The sequence below is a fragment of the Sphaerodactylus townsendi genome, linkage group LG12 (assembly GCF_021028975.2).
Source record: "Sphaerodactylus townsendi isolate TG3544 linkage group LG12, MPM_Stown_v2.3, whole genome shotgun sequence".
Classification (NCBI taxonomy): domain Eukaryota; kingdom Metazoa; phylum Chordata; class Lepidosauria; order Squamata; family Sphaerodactylidae; genus Sphaerodactylus; species Sphaerodactylus townsendi.
This window is the reverse complement of record NC_059436.1, coordinates 53466946-53484235: the sequence shown is the minus strand read 5'-3', so window position 1 is coordinate 53484235 and position 17290 is coordinate 53466946. Positions and strand designations below refer to the sequence as shown.

Genomic DNA, 17290 nt, shown 5'->3' with positions numbered 1-17290 from the left:
CTCTGTCAACATTTTCTACCCCATGCATAATTTTATAGACTTCAATCATATCCCCCCTCAGACGTCTCCTCTCCAAACTAAAGAGTCCCAAACGCTGCAGCCTCTCCTCATAGGGAAGGTGGAGGAGAGGTTCCGTCAGTGGCTACTAGCCATGGTTGCTGAAGGGAAGTTCCATGCTCAGAGACCTCTGAATCCCAGTGCCAGGACACAACATCACGGGGAGGCCTTGGCTTCCAGGCCCTGTTGCTGGCCCTCCAGAGTAACTGGTTGCCTGCTGCAAAACTTTATTTATAATAAGTATATGTGTGTTATTTATTATAATATTTAATAGGTGTGTTTATTGTGCATATTTCTACACTTGTGGTTTTAGATAATTGCCTTTTAGGACAGATGATGAGCGAGTGACTCCAAGATTTACAAGCAAGATCAACTAAACTGCTGGTAAAGTGGGAAAAACTAACCACAAAATGGGCAATACCGGGGAGTTTGTCCCATTTTTGGACTTTTGAATTATTCCTAATTGCACATTTTGACTTGTTGAATTCATGGTGACATTATGGTTTTATTTGTAGCCCAGTTTACATTTATATGCTATAATGTGTGGACTCTTTGTAGCAAACCTGCACGCTCAGCAATTTGTGTAGCCTTAGTGTAGTAGTGTTTCTATTTTTGTTGTTGGCTGCTGTGAGAGGCCGGCTGCTGCACTAGATGGGCCCTCACAGGTCTGGTTCAGCAGGGCTCTTCTTATGTTCTCCCAATACTGAGAAGGTTCATGTCTTCCCCACCTCTTCATTGCCCCCTTTTCTAGATCTGCTGCTTCTCTAGAACCATGATTTTGTTGAATCATCTCCTTCATGGCCCCTGATAATTTGAAGAAGAAGAAGAAGTGCCCAGGCTAATCTGAATTCCCCAGATAAGCCTCCACAGCTCAGGCGGCAGAGCGGGGAATCAAACCCGGTTCCTCCAGATTAGATACACGAGCTCTTAACCTCCTACGCCACTGCTGCTCCTTAGCGATCCCGTAGCAAAAAGAGTCAATGTCTTGACAAGACTTAGTCTCTTAGAGTCAGCAATGAAGTGGTTTCTGGAAGGGCAGTTCTGGCTCTTATGGGCAAAGACCGGCCAAAATGTTAACGAAAAACATTCTTATTGTCAACTCAGCCCCAGCCGTTGACCTCTGAAGAGCAGATGAGCTGCCCAGTATAAAGCTGGCAGCCATGTCTCCCTTTGGTATGAACACTGCAGACGTATTTCCCACACTTTTAAAAAGACACCCAGATCTCGAACAGCAGCAGTTGACTTCCACTTCTGCAATAGGCAGAAATCAATTCAGAGGGGCATGATCACTGACATCGAAGGACATCTAGAGGCTGTTTGGGGAATATCCTTTTGTGCCACGAGTATAAAAGGGTGGTGGTGAGTTTCTCAGTAATTGTTCTTTATAGAATTTTTTAACAAAACTATTCTAAATCCCTGGAGACTGTGATGGTTTTTTTATTTTGTTAAAAAAATTATCTTGATCAAACATATGCAAAAGGTGCACATGTTTATTTTAAAGGGAGAAGAAGAAGAAGAAGAAGAAGAAGAAGAAGAAGAAGAAGAAGAAGAAGAAGAAGAAGAAGAAGAAGAAGAAGAAGAAGAAGAAGAAGAGGGGGGGGAGGAGGAGGAGGAGGAGGAGGAGGAGGAGGAGGAGGAGGAGGAGGAGGAGGAGGAGGAGGAGTTTGGATTTATATCCCCCCTTTCTCTCCTGCAGAAGACTCAAAGGGGCTGACAATCTCCTTGCCCTTCCCCCCTCACAACAAACACCCTGTGAGGTGGGTGGGGCTGAGAGAGCTCCAAGGAGCTGTGACTAGCCCAAGGTCACCCAGCTGGCATGTGTGGGAGTGCACAGGCTAATCTGAATTCCCCAGATAAGCCTCCACAGCTCAGGCGGCAGAGCTGGGAATCAAACCCGGTTCCTCCAGATTAGATACACGAGCTCTTAACCTCCTGCGCCACTGCTGAAGCCAAACACCTCTTTCCCTCCAAAAGGCTGAAAGGAGATTCCTCTTCTGTGTTTGCAGTTTACTCACTCCTTGAAGAAAGGCTGCTTGGGGACCCTGCAGCAGCAGCAGCAGGAGACCCCTTTGGAAATCTTACAGTCATAACCTGGTTTCCAACCATGCGGTTTTCAGAGCATTAAAAAGAAAGATACCTACATACTGACACCCAACATGGATGACTTTTAGGGTGCTGCCTGCACGCTTTTTACTAAGGACATTTTATTGCAAGTAGCACAACTACTAAGGACATTTTATTGCAAATAGCACAACTAGGAGCAGCAGTGGCGTAGGAGGTTAAGAGCTCATGTATCTAATCTGGAGGAACCGGGTTTGATTCCCAGCTCTGCCACCTGAGCTGTGGAGGCTTATCTGGGGAATTCAGATTAGCCTGGGCACTCCCACACACGCCAGCTGGGTGACCTTGGTCTAGGCACAGCTTCTCGGAGCTCTCTCAGCCCCACCCACCCCACAGGGTGTTTGTTGTGAGGGGGGAAGGGCAAGGAGATTGTCAGTCCCTTTGAGTCTCCTGCAGGAGAGAAAGGGGGGATATAAATCCAAAACTCTTCTTCTTCTTCTACTGCAACGGGGAATTTTTCTAACAGGGAGAATATCAACTTTGCTCTAATAGATTAGGAAGATTCTGAGTTTAAGGTCTGAAAAATCAGGCAGTTTTATTCCTGTGTTGTTTATTGTATGTATATGTATCATACGGTATTGATTACATTACCTTCTCATTCTGCAATCTGCCAAGTCTCAATTAAAAAAGCAGAATGTAAATGAAATAAATATATAACGTTTTCCTCCAATTCATTTTTCCCTCTGAAAAACACAAGCTATTTTGGCTCCACAGCAGCTGGGTACACAAGTTTTATCCATTGTGGGGTAAAGCACATTCGAGAGCAATGATTTTTCTTGGGAAAACAGAGTGATGGGAAAGATTCAGAAGTCTTAGAATCCTGATGATTCCAGCACTGCAGACACAAAAATAGTCAAAAAAGCCAGTTGTGCACTTGAAGAAGGAGAGTTGGATTTATATCCCCCCTTTCCTTCCTGAAGGAGACTCAAAGGAGCTTACACCCTCCCACCCTCACATCAAACACCCTGTGAAGTAGGTGGGGCTGAGAGAGCTCAGAAGAACTATGACTAGCCCAAGGTCACCCAGCTGGCGTGTGTTGGGAGAGTACAGGCTAACCTGAATTCCCAAGATAAGCCTCCACAGCTCAGGCAGCAGAGCGGGGAATCAAACCCGGTTCCTCCAGATTAGAGTACACCTGCTCTTAACCACTACGCCACTGCTGATCACCTGCTCATTCTTCAATAAAGAAAAATACTTTATTCAGGTAAAAAAAATCCTGGCATGTTTCACAATAGAATTGCTTCCAGGGAATCTGTGATATTAAAAGAAGCGAGTTTCCCAATTAGAGTATATATTGTAAAAGTTATTTAACTAACCAACACAAAATGTATTTTAAACATCAAATGTCTGGGCAGAATGCAAGATCAGTGCAGGGTGTTTGGTGAGATTTTGCATTTTAGCTATAAAACCAATGAAGGATCAGTAAATTAGTCAACAGGAAACCAGGAAAAGATTGTATTGTCGAAGGTTTTCACGGCCGGAATCACTGGGGCCTTCGACAATACATTGAACTTCTCTACGGGGAGAAATTGTTCCAAGACACTGGGGACCCCAAGGAAAAGATTATTTTATTGTTACATCTGAACTTGCACATCTTATCTCTTTAACCTGCAGAGAGTTTTTCTTTTTCCATACAATGAAAAGGCTGAAGTAATGTTCTAACAAGTTTAACTGGCAGCTTTTTAATCCTTGTTAACTGCATATTTGATTTTAATACATTTTGCACTAGTTAATCTAAATAACTTATAACAGATACTCTAATAATGGAAATGCATTATGGAAATGCACCTCTTATAATTGCAATAGATAGAAAAGTTTATTGTTCTAACCATATGATCATAACAAGTATAAAATAAAAAAGCTAAAATACAAATAAACTGTGCGACTATAAAAACAAAATGCCAAAGTGGTTACATTCAGAATAGAAGCTAAAATTACAGTTTGACCAAATGTCTGTTAAGGGTTCAATGTTAGTTAGTTAAAAAAAAATTTCAGGTTTTAAGAGATAATAAGGTAAAAATAGTCACTTGATAACTGACATTAGGAAAGACACCCACCAGAAAAACCTCCACAAGTTCCATGTCTGTGCCAGCGATGTCGATGATAATATGACCCACCCACCATTATCTTATGCCTTCATAGGAGGTGCAATATAAGATCTTCCAACTGAAGGGACAGAGGCACAGCTCTTCAAGAACTTTATTAAATCTGCCTTCAAGATGTGTGGAAGGCATGGTCTGGAAATGAAAGCTGGTAAAAGGTTTTCTTAATGGAGGTCGAGTGAGATTGGCTAAGTACTGTGGAGTGAAATTGTTGTTTTTTTTAAGGAAGAGAACCACAAAGAGAACTTCCAAGAGCTGAATGAGGGCAGCATCTTGACTGTCCTCACATGCGTAGAACTAGTTGTAGATTTTTTTTGTATCCCATAATTTCATCTCCTCTACAGAGGGTACAGAATATGTTTGCTAAATGTGGGACAGCATGTTCATCCACCAAACTGCCTCCCAATAATGCCAGTAGCAAGATTTAACTAGGTGTTCTTCTGGAAGGTTATCAAGTTTCTTAAAATATTTAACAATTTCACATGAGCTGTCACAGCAAAAGTACCCTTAAATGTGCCGCTGGAGACTTCACGTTTTTCTCAGAACGTTGTTCTGTACAGATTCTAACTGACCTTCTAATTCCAGCCCCGAACGTCTGTCCCATACAGAAGTTGGGTAATTACTTTGCCCTGAAATGTTTTAAGAACTAGAACAATTAGTTCCCCACTTTTAGAGATGGCCCACAGTCCATCAGGGAGTTGTCAACGCCACATTAAGAAATCAAACAATCAATTAACAAGGATTGATTTAACTGGTTGGAATTTACTCCACTGTTATGACTCTATGTAAGAAGAAAAATTCTCTGAAAGCTAAAGAGACAAGATAACCAGCCCTACGTCAGGCAAGGTCAGGCATAACAAGAGAAGAACCTTCCTCTTTATATCTTATTAACTAAATTGCTAGTCCTTCATGTTTTTAACAGTGAGACTGCAAGATCTTTCTAAACAGTTAGCACAGCTGGATGATGGAATAGAGGGCATGCTAATCAAATCTGCAGATGACACCAAATTAGGACCAGGCCAAAACTAACAAAATCAATTTCAGCAGAGATAAATTTAAGATACTACACTTAGACAGAAAAAATGAAATGCACAGATATAGGATGGGTGACAACAGTACACACGAAAGGGATCTGGGAGTCTTAGTAGATCACAAACTGAACATGAGTTAGCAGTGTGATGCAGCAGCCAAGAAAGCCAATGCTATTCTGGGCTGCATCAATAGGAGTACAGCGTCTAGATGGAGGGACATAATAGTACCACTCTATTTGGCATTGGTCAGATCTCACCTGGAAGACTGTGCCCAATCCTGGGCACCACTATTCAAGAACAATATTGACAAGCTGGTAACGGGTCCAGAGGAGGGTGACCAAAATGGTAAAAGGTCTGGATTCCAAGCCTTATGAGGAGTGGCTTAGGGAGCTAAGTAGATTTAGTCTGGAGAAGATAAGGTTAAGAGGCGACATGGTAGCCATGTTTAAATATTTGAAGGGATGTCATGTTTAAAATGGAGCAAGCATGTTTTCTGCTGCTCCAGAGACTAGGACAAGGAGTAATGGATTCAAACTACGAGAAAAGAGATTCCACCTAAACATTAGGAAGAACTTCCTGACAGTAAGAAATACACTGCCTCGAAGGGTGGTGGAGTCTCCTTCTTTGGAAGTTTTTAAACATTGGCTGGATGGCCATCTGTCAGGAGTGCTCTGATCGTTTGTTCCTGCATGGCCGAGGGTGGACTTGATGGCCCTTCTAGTCCCTTCTAGTCCCTTCCAACTCTATGGTTCTGTAATCTTGCATTCTTCGCTGTACATGTGATTTAAAAAACCATTTTGCAATGGTTAATTAAATTTAATAGTATGTATCTAATTGTGGGAGCTCACTTCTCATAATTATGCATTATATTACAAATTCCCCTGAAAAAGCTTTGTTGTGAAATGTGTAGCGATTGTTTTACCTGAACAAAATATCCTTCAATTACACCATTGGCTCTTTTGCCCATTTTTATCTCTGTGCTTATCTTTTCTCTCAGAGTCACATAACTTTTTTAAAAAAATGAGTAAAAACAATCACAGAATTATATATAACATGGACTCCCATGCAGAAACACAACAGGCAGCCTCTTTTGAGATGAATGCCCGCTTCAGCTCTGCATCCAAAGTGAATGGATAGCCCCTTCCGCACACGAAAATAATGCATTTTCAAACCACTTTCGCAACAGTTTGCAAGTGGATTTTGCTATTCCGCACAGCTTCAAAGAGCACTGAAAGCAGTTTGAAAGTGCATTATTTTGCATGGGCGGAATGAGCCGATGATTCAGGGACACCTAATGCAGCGACACGGCCAAACAGCAGAGGTGGAGCAGGAAGAATCAATCAGAACAGGGAATTATATGGAGCTTCTGCAATAGGGACCCCGCTGCTTGGTCCTTTGGGCACCTTGAGGTCCAACCTCACAGAACACATTTTACGAATTACGCAGCATTTGTGCTCTTCCCAAGATTGCTCCAAAAAGGAAAACATTTAAAAACAACACCTCAGTATAGAAAAGCAAAGCAGAGGCGGCTCTTACTTTCCACCTCACTTAAACATTGTTCCGGCAAAGGCTTCTGCGTTATTAAAGAGCACTAACATTGCGCTGACCTGGATGCCCTCGATTTTTTCTGTCACGACATAGGCATGATGCATCGCCACGAGGGGGACGTTTACACCGGCCATCTTCCCCAGGGCTTGGGCCCACACACCTGCCAGAGAAGAAGGCCTACCTTTGAGTGGCAGCCAAAAACACCTTCCCAAAATGGCCCCCAAGGGCTCCCTCCTGGTTTGCTTTGAAAGGGCGAATTTGGGAATGGAAAGAAACTGGGAGCGGGGAGCTGCCATTGAGATTTCTGTCAAGGTCACAGTTAAACCAAATCTGCAGGTGAAACATCGGAAGAATTGAGAGGGATGCCGAAAGAATCACCAGTGACATTTCACTGCAAAAAAGCTAGCGTAGTTTTAGGCCACATTAACAGAAGCATTGAATATTCCACATTCCACACGGACCAAAAACAGCAGTGTGAAAACGGTGTGAAAATGGTGTGAAAGGGTTTAAAACGGTGTAAAAGGGTTTATACCAGTGGTGGCGAACCTATGGCACGGGTGCCAGAGGTGGCACTCAGAGCCCTCTCTGTGGGCACACGCAAACAGAGTTTGTCATAGGGGTGTGGTGGAAAACCCCACTGATTTTCATGGGAAGAACGAAAGCATGATCCTTTAACTGGGAGTAAGCTCAGTTGCTGGCAATGGGGCTTGCTTCTGAGTAAACCCTCCTAGGATTGTGATTCATCCATTCGAAGCGTTGCACAGTTGCTTCACCAAGCTTACTCCCAAGTAATGCGCCTCAGAGTTCTAAACTAACACCTCAGTATTCAGGTTAAATTGCTGTGTTGGCACTTTGCGATAAATAAGTGGGTTTTGGGTTGCCATTTGGGCACTTGGTCTCAAAAAGGTTCGCCGTCACTGGTTTATACCGTTTTCACACTGTTTTCACACCACTGTTTTTGGTCCGTGCGGAATCAGCCCAAGTCACAAAAGGAATAGTCCTGCTCTACTCGGCATTAGCAATCCACAGATGGACTGACTGTACCAGTCCCAGAGACACATTTTCAGAAGGACAAACTGGAGCAAGTTCAAAACGAAGAGGTGAAGAAGGCTGAGAGTCTGGAAAACCAGCCCCTGAGAGGGAACAGCAAAAAAATTCGGCACGTTGATCCTAGAAAAGACTGAAGGGCAGCTTCACTAAACTCTTCCAAATTTATAGGGAAATATCTCAGTAGGCCACTATCCTACAGCCGTGGTGGAAAAACCTTTGGCACTCCAGATGTTATGGACTACAATTCCCATCAGCCAATTCCCAATTGGCCATGCTGGCAGGGGCTGATGGGAATTGTAGTCCATAACATCTGGAGTGCCAAAGGTTCGCCACCACTGTCCTACAGGATCAGTGGGGGCCAGCAGGAAGCAGAGCCTGGCCCCAGCAACTCTGCCAGAGCCTCAAGGCACACAGGCCAATAAGGGGGGGGGTGCGGCAGGTTACATGAACCATCCCCCACCCCAGCCACTTCACACAGCTGGCTGTCCCGTGAACAGTCAGCGCGTTGGCCGGGGCGCATGCCTTCACATGAAGGCACTTTCCCCCCCTTCACTGCTAACTTTTCTGTTTCCCTGCATGCCTGCGAAGCACAGGACCGACACCCCCCACCCCCCGCCCCATGAGACGGCTCGTTTCCTCTGCATGGCTCCACAGATGGGAGCCAGGAAACTGCGTTATGTGCGATTCTCTCGTTTTAACGTGGCTCACAGCCGCAGCCGTTGGTTCTGCACTGGCTGCAAGCCACGTTAAAACAAAAGAATCGCACATAACGCGATTGTCAAAAGACCTGGGTTTGGGGGAGGGAATGCGGAGCAGATCCGCGTTAGGATTGGGATCCTTGTGAAGTTCTCCCCCAACCCGGATTTTTTTCCCGGGTTTATCCCGGTTTAATTGGCCTGTGCAGAAAGGGCCTCAGATCTGTCACTGGCAATGCCAGTGGATCTCAGCTCACCGTCTCCGTCAGCCTCGCTGCCAGTTTTTGGGAAAACTCTGTAATAATTAAACAATTAAGGGCTGGAACAACTCAAATGTGCAAAGTCCAACTAGCTGCACTCCAGAAGGCTCGCAGCAATACAGTCCGAAGTGAAAAACATGGAATGGTATGACTGCGAGACTTGAGAAAGTACCCTATATACCTCGGGCCATCGAAGATTCAGTGAGATCGGCTCTTAGTGGCGATCAGCCTAGTGGAATCTTATATGGAGTCTAAATATTGTTTATATCTGTGTTTAGGAGGAATCTCAGCACTGTTTAGTGAAGCGGCTTGATCTAATACTACACTATGCATTGTGATTTGAGTGCATTATTTATTGGTTTGTGTTCTTGTTATGAAAAATATCTCCCAGAGTGGTTAAATTGTGTTTGACATTAAATTGTAAAGATTTTTTAAAAATATGCACTGTTGTATTGCTATCCAATTTCTGTTTAAAGTCCTCCAAAGAGGGAGACTCCATCGTCCTCCGAGGAAGTGCGTTCCACCGTTGAACAGCCCTGACTGTCAGGAAGTTCTTCCTAATGTTTAGGTGGAATCTCTTTTCCTGCACCAGATCTAGATGTTCTTTTGGCTGCTTCACTATGAGCACCAGCATAAGAATGGGTGTGTGTAAATTATTTCTGGGATGGGGTGCCAGTTCAAACCTCAGATGGGAACAGGATCCACCTCCATGTTAAAATAAAAAAGAAACAAGAGAAAGAGATCCATCCTTGCATACAGGCAGTGGTGTAGTGCCCAGGGGATAGGGGGGGATCTTGCACCAGGCACGCCAATGTGGGGGCGTGGTAGGGGCGGGCGGTGGTGTAGCAGGGGTGCAGTTCCCCCTTGCTACAGCTCCGCATACAGGCAACAGACATGTTGGGAAGAAGAGCTGCAACTAAATATGTAACATTTTCCAGGTATTTTAAAGGGTTTTTTCCAAGGAAATTTGCGATTTGAAGAAAAACTGAACATATAACACTCACTTTAAAAAACTGAACTGATAGTTGCTTTGCCATGTTGACAACATAAAAAGTATCACAATTAGTTGGCAAACGATGCACTCTGCCATATTTGCAAAATTTAAAAAAATAAAGGCCTTTTTGACAAGAACAATTGTGAATGTACCAAAGTGATTCAAGAGAGATGCAAACTGCTGCACCCAAAGCTACCTGAGGCCCCTTCCGCACACGCAAAATAATGCGTTTTCAAGCCACTTTCACAACTGTTTGCAAGTGGATTTTGCCATTCCGCACAGCTTCAAAGAGCACTGAAAGCAGTTTGAAAGTGCATTATTCTGCATGTGCGGAATGAGCCTAAGTTTTTGCCACTGACATCTCAGAAACAGATGTTTAAAAAGTTGCAAACAACAAAACAAATTTTGCAGTAAGCAAAAGGAAATGAATTTTTTGGGCAGAAAGGGTATTACAAAATCACGACAGGGCTAGCAGCATGTTTGGATATTAAGGAACTTCACAATACGTTGAAAACAATCAGTTCTTCAGTGGTGTGTGACCATCACAACACTATCATGTGATAATTGTAGACAAAAGCTAGTCATTTATACAACATGTCTACAGCGTGCACAGCGTGCACTAACATTGTAAACTGATTGTTTCATATAAAGAGTGAATAAAACCATATCTTAAACAGAATTTTATTCACTGCAAAATAAAAGCATATTTCGCAGGAAGGTTTTTTCCGCCCAGTGTTGCTTCAAACTTCTTTCAATTGGCAAAATCGAAAAAGTTCTCAGAAAAAAAATCTCCAGGGTTTCTTGTTTGTCCTTCCAGGGCCTTCAGGTCTCTAGTTACAGCCTACCTTGACTAACTGGATTGGTACCTAAAGGGGATTTTTTCTTTCTTTCTGCACAAGGATCATTCGGCAGTGATTTTCCCTGTTTCACCAGCTATTTGGATGGCCCCAGATTATGTCAAAAGCAGGCTGGACCTGGAATTCCTTTTTTGGGTAAAGAGGGATATTTACTCAAGGACCACCTGCCTGATGCAACAGCCTCTGGAGCCTGACTCCGAAGGCGAGGCCAGAGATCAAACGCCAGCAGCACGTTTGTTCAGTTTCTTCCTACCTGCGCAATTCACCATGCAGGGTGTCTGGATAGTTCCGTGGCTCGTGGCCACCGCTGCCACCTGCCGTACACCCAGGTCATCTGTTCTAATCTCCACACCGGTCACTGGGCAGTTCTCAATAATCTAGAGGAAGCAGAGGCAGAAAAGAACTGCATGATTTCCCTCTTAGAGGGAGGTAAACAAACAGCAGAGATTCAAGCCCTCTAGTACAGGGGTGGGCAATTATTTTTTCCATGGGGCTGCATAAGAAACAGAAAATATTGTGGAGGGCCGGGCCAAAAGGCAGGGGGGCGAGGCGCTTTTGAAAGCCCCGCAGAAGCCGGCAGCCAAGGCAACCGGCTTCTGCGGGGCTTTCAAAGGCGCCTCGCTCCCCAGCACGGCAGGGGAGCCAGTCAGGGTCATCCCGCGGGCCGGATATGGCCCGCAGGCCGTATAGTGCCCAGGTCTGCTCTAGTAGCTGAGTCTGCTCTAGTAGCCACTTATTAAGTCCACCCGTTTGTCCCTCCAGCCCACGACTGCCTCACCCAGCAAGAGATCTTAGAGATCTTTACAGATCTGGATACCTGTTACCGGAGATACTTTTAACTGGAAGTTAAAGCTGGGAGGCTTTCACGGCCTGAATCAACTGGGTGTTATGGGGTTTCTGGGCTGTGTGGCTGTGATCTGGCAGTTTTTCTGCCTCAGGTTTCACCTGTGACAGGCCTCTAAAGATGCCAGCTACAGATGCAGGCAAAATGTTAGGAACAAAAGACCACAGCCACACAGTCCGGAAAACCCACAACAGCCAGTTAAACTTGGGACTTTTTACATGGTAAGAAACCCATCCCACAGGTTTTCACCCACTGAGCCTCTTCTGATACTGATATCAACGAGGCCCACGGTAACCTCCACAGCATCTTTCTGCATTACCAGAGCCCCTCGGGCAGTGGCCGCCCGGGCAAGTGTGGTGCAAGTCCCAGCAGGATCCATCGTGCCATCCTTGGGCACGTACAGTGTGCCATAGAGGTCATCCACATTCATCAAGGGATACAAGTCCTTGGTTTCCCCAGGGGACAGAACGTACGACTCGACACCGTACACTTTACCAAGCTGCAAAGGAGGTAAAAAGAAGCAAACCTGTCAGTACAGAGAGGATGGAAGAGCTGGGTTTCAAAGTGGGTCGTAAGGGGTATGACGTCAAAGGAGAATATGAGAAATGATGGTTAGTTTCTCTGATAGACAGCTGGTCCAGACTGCCCAACTCTGTGGGAGCCTGGGGTTCACATGGGGGGGGGTGTCCCTCCAAGCAGGACAGCTGACAGTCTCATTTCTCAACAAGCCTGGCCTTCATGAACGGATGACACATACTAGAGCCGTGGTGGCGAACCTTTGGCACTCCAGATGTTATGGACTACAGTTCCCATCAGCCCCTGCCAGCATGGCCAATTGGCCATGCTGGCAGGGACTGATGGGAATTGTAGACCATAACATCTGGAGTGCCAAAGGTTCACCACCACTGTACTAGAGCTTGCCCCAGAATCTTTCAGCCTGGGAATCATCACAGCAGAACATTCTGAGGCAGCGCCGGGAATCGAACAGAAAGAGCTCCTGAGGAATCAACATTGATCGAATCCCCACTACCGTCTTAGCCAGGTTTCAGAACACAAACTAACCAGGTTTGAGGGACGACCTCCCCATGGCTTGCGTGGCAGATTCCATTTCTGGTGCTCGTTCTCCCCATTAATCTGTGTTCCGGCAGGACCTGGTTGCAAGTGGCACAGACCCCATTAACACAGTTCAGAGCTGATCCGAGGGGAGGGATGAGGGTTGAAACCCTGACTCGTTTCCCGCCCTGGAGTGTGATGCGGAATTTGGGCAACCAATCAGCGCTGCGATGCGCGCGCAGCCTTTCCTTGGTTTCATTTCCGCTTTTGCGATCAGCCAGCAGAAGGGGATGCAAACATTAAACAGTCGAAAGCATAACTTTGAATCGTTCATGGTTTACACAGGTAACAATTAACTGTTTGCACAGTTAAACGTTAAACTTTTACACACTGGCTTTTTTTGATCACGCCCCTACAATGTACGTTTCCGCAGTGGGAAAAGGTCCCACCCCATCAAGGCATGCCAGCCAATCAGGGGAGACCGGCAAAGCGAGCTCGCCTGGTAGTGGCGATTGCTGAGAGTTCTGCAACCAGGTGTGTCTGCTGTGTGCTTGCTGCAGTGGGGAGGGAGAAACTCCGATGAAGAGGACACGGTTTCACCACGAACAGGTTTGGATCTGCGTGCAAATTTCAAGTGGGGATTCGACCATTAAGTGCTTAATCTGGATGGACCACAAGTATTAAGTTTTGGAAGCCTCTCTGTGGTCTTACTGTCATGGGAGATGTTCAATATCCCCACATCTGACAATGAAACACAATGAGGAAGCCAGCACAGTGTAGCGGTTAAGAGTGCAGGTGTCAAGTCTGCTTTTCTGGGATGGGGCATTATGTGGAAAGTTACGTTCGTTTTAGCAGGAAGGGCTAGGACAGAGACGGACAACGGGAGGTCTTTCCATGTAGAGGTCTTCTCCTGCTTCAGACAAGGACGAATGAAACAGAACCAGGGGGCACCCATTGAAAATGCTGGGGGGAAGAATTAGGACTAATAAAAGGGACCGCTTCTTCACGCAACGTGTGATTGGTGTTTGGAATATGCTGCCACAGGAGGTGGTGATGGCCACTAACCTGGATAGCTTTAAAAACGGCTTGGACAGATTTATGGAGGAGGAGGAGTTGATCTCTGGCTACCAATCTTGATCCTCCTTGATCTGAGATTGCAAATGCCTTAACAGACCAGGTGATTGGGAGCAGCAGCAGCAGAAGGCCATTGCTTTCACCTCCTGCATGTGAGCTCCCAAAGGCACCTGGTGGGCCACTGCGAGTAGCAGAGTGCTGGACTAGATGGACTCTGGTCTGATCCAGCAGGCTAGTTCTTATGTTCTTATAGAGAACATCTAACATTGCCAGAGAGCAAGTCTTTTGGTCTTTTAAATAACTGCCTGGTAGAAAAGCTGTCACTTAAATGTATCTGTCCAAAAGCTCTATTCAATAATCATTCCCTCTGTTTTGGATTTTGCCTTGGTTGGGGTATTTTACAGAAGTAAATAGTCAGGCCTCTGCTCCAAGGAGCTAAGAAAGCTAAAATCCAACAGTGGGGAGAAGCCAAAGTGAACTGAGCCAGGGCCCACAATCAACAGAGAGGGGGAAGACTGAAGAGGTCAGGGGAACAAGGGACAGGGGAACAAGGGACAGAGGCAAGGAAATGGCATCGCTCTCGCTGCATCTTTGCTTCATCTGTGAATGGGGGGTGAGGGGTGAAGCTGATGGCTTCACAGACCAGGAGGGTTTTGTGGTGGCCACTTTGGGGAGAAAGGAAAAGAAGGACAACGCTCTGAAAGGGAGCAGCTGATGTCCAACTGGTTGAGCTTAGAGGAACTGGAGAAAAACAAAGAAATAACCAGATGGGAGGGCAGAAAGATAGGGTGGTGAGTGAAGCCCTGAAGAATCGAGACAGGAAGGAAATGGAATCAGTGTTGAATGGGAGAGGAGACTGTAAGATCTGAGATTTAGACAGTGGAGTGAGGTACAACAAAGGAAGACCAGCAAGAAGATCCTTGCTTTGGTCAGAGCAGATGACCTAGGCGTGAACCGGAACAGGGCTAGGTTGGGAGGGTGCTGCTTACAGACATGAGTCGTTTGTACTCGTCCAATCGTTGCTTGTTGGAAGCAATGAAGAGGCCTCCATTTTGAATCCATCCTGTGTGGAGGCCCGTCTCTTGCTCCAAGTCCTGGCTGACTACATTACGGGTATGAGCCAACAGCTCAACCTCCACATCACTAGGGCGCAGCTGCCACAAGAGACCTGAAGGAAAAGAGAAGGAAAGACTGGTCTTTCAGTATGTTGAAGCAAATGGTCGAGGCCATTTGGCCTCAACTCCTCCCTCCACCATGGAAGGAGGACGTCTTTTCTAAATTTCCTTTAGAAAATTGATAAGAACAGAATGCATGACGCAGCAGGGTGAAAGTTGATGCAGGCATCCACCAAAATCCAACAATGGACCACAATTCAAATTTCAGCATTCACACTTTGAAAGCAAAATTTAAACTTCAGATTTAGAACATATACCCTGGTTGCCGCTGAATCTCAGGGGATTTTTTTTTTTGAAGGAACCTTCTAAACCTTTATGTAAAATATTTTAACCTATTTTTCTACCTTGCATAACTCAAGGCAGTTTAGAAGAAGAAGAAGAGTTTGGATTTATATTCCCCCCCTTTCTCTCCTGCACGAGACTCAAAGGGGCTGACAATCTCCTTGCCCTTCCCCCCTCACAACAAACACCCTGTGAGGTGGGTGGGGCTGAGAGAGCTCCGAGAAGCTGCGACTAGCCCAAGGTCACCCACCTGGCGTTTGTGGGAGTGCACAGGCTAATCTGAATTCCCCAGATAAGCCTCCACAGCTCAGGCGGCAGAGCGGGGAATCAAACCCGGTTCCTCCAGATTAGATACACGAGCTCTTAACCTCCTACGCCACTGCTGCTCCTTTAGTTTACAATGAAAATAAAACAACAGTTATAGAGTACACATAAAAGACCACAATTTAAAATCTCCGTTAGGACTGCCCGTAAAGAAATACTAAATTAGTTAAATGCAGTTCTAAACAAAATTGTTCTCAGCTGCCTCACAAAGATGTGAAGTTGGGGGGGGCAGCACACCTTTAGGAGGAGGTCGTTGCCTAAATGTGGGGTAGCCACCAAAAGGAACTCCTCTTGTTGTGCCCACTCAACAGGCTTCTTTGCCCTGTGATCTCCTGTCCTAAGCATATACTCCAACCGTGTCCGGCTCAGTCAGGCCTCCTCAGACAGCTGAGGAAATTTCTCGACTTCTCTACGACACCCCTCAGACGCCCGCAAGTGATGGAAAAACCACATGACAGGGCCTGGAGTGTCTGCAAGGGAGGAGTCTAGTGCAGCCTGAGGACATCCCTTGGGGAGCGCTAAGCCTCTGCCCCCATGCTCTGTTCCTCTTCCCTAGCCCATATTGCTGGCCACCGTCTCTAAGACAAATTCACCCCTGGCAGTGGTCGTCCCTCCAGAAAGATGACAAAGGGATGAAATTCACACAAACCGCCCAGCTCCCAGTGGTGTACCTAGGCCAGTGGTGGCGAACCTTTGGAACTCCAGATGTTATGGACTATAATTCCCATCAGCCCCTGCCAGCATGGCCAATTGGCTGTGCTGGCAGGGGCTGATGGGAAGTATGAATCCACTCTTCTGGCGTGCCAAAGGTTCGCCACCATGGGCTAAACAAGCAGAACCCAGGGCAAAACCTGAGTTTGATGCCCCCACCCCCCATGGGCGGCCACCCTCCCCCACCGTGACCAAACAATGATTTTTTCCACCAGGTCGTTCCAAAGTCACCATCACATTATAGAACATGCCTCAACCCACAAATCTGAATACAGCAATGGGCCATGCCACACAGCAGAAATAATTTTTTAAAAAACATTTTCAAAATGCTTTCAAAATGTTTTATTACTGCTATGAAAACATTTTATGGTGTTGTGTTTAGTCCCCTCAATTGGGGGAAACAGCATCACTTTCAATGTTATTTAAGCTGGGGATCCCAGATTCTCCCTTTAAGGTGGATTTAAAAGGAGAATCTGGGCTCCCTAGTTTAAACAAGTGATGCTGGAATCCACCCCCAAACAGCATCATTTTCAATGGTGTTTAAACTAGGGACCCCAGACTCTCCTTTTAAATCCACCTTAAAGGGAGAATCTGGGGTCCCCAGTTTAAACAACATTGAAAGTGATACTATTTTGGGGTAGATTCTCCCCCACCATTAAACAGCATCACTTTCAATGTTTAAACTGGGGACCTCAGATTCCCCTTTTAAATCCATGCCAAAGGGGGTGGATTTAATAATAATAATAATAACCTTTATTAGGTATTGAGAGAATAAAAGAAAGAAAGAAAACAAGTGTTGGCAGGAAGGGGGTGGATTTAAAAGGAGAATCTGGGGAAATTTAGGGGGTGCCTGCTGTCATGGGTGCAATTATTAAGATAGCAGCAACGTTTCCAGAGTATCTTCACTTGAGCCCCTACTGATGATACCACCCAGGTTTGGTGAAGTTTGGTTCAGGGGGTCCAAAATTATGGACCCTCAAAGGTGTAGCCCCCATCTCCTATTAGCTCCCATTGGAAACAATGGGGATATGGCACTCCCTTTGGGAGCCCATAACTTTGAACTCCCTAGACCAAACCTCACCAAATCTGGGTAATATCATCAGGAGAGCCTC

At 45.7% G+C, this 17290-nt stretch overlaps 1 protein-coding gene across 1 annotated transcript in view; it reads right to left on the bottom strand.

Annotated features, from left to right (window-relative positions):
• The window catches only part of SARDH (sarcosine dehydrogenase), a 121780-nt gene that overhangs the window by 94987 nt on the left and 9503 nt on the right, over positions 1-17290 (bottom strand). The window contains exons 3-6 of the mRNA XM_048512185.1: positions 14676-14854; positions 11879-12058; positions 10969-11092; positions 6919-7019 (exon numbers count right to left, since the gene is read on the bottom strand). Coding sequence (XP_048368142.1) covers positions 6919-7019; positions 10969-11092; positions 11879-12058; positions 14676-14854 — 584 coding nt within the window. The remainder of the gene's footprint in view (positions 1-6918; positions 7020-10968; positions 11093-11878; positions 12059-14675; positions 14855-17290) is intronic.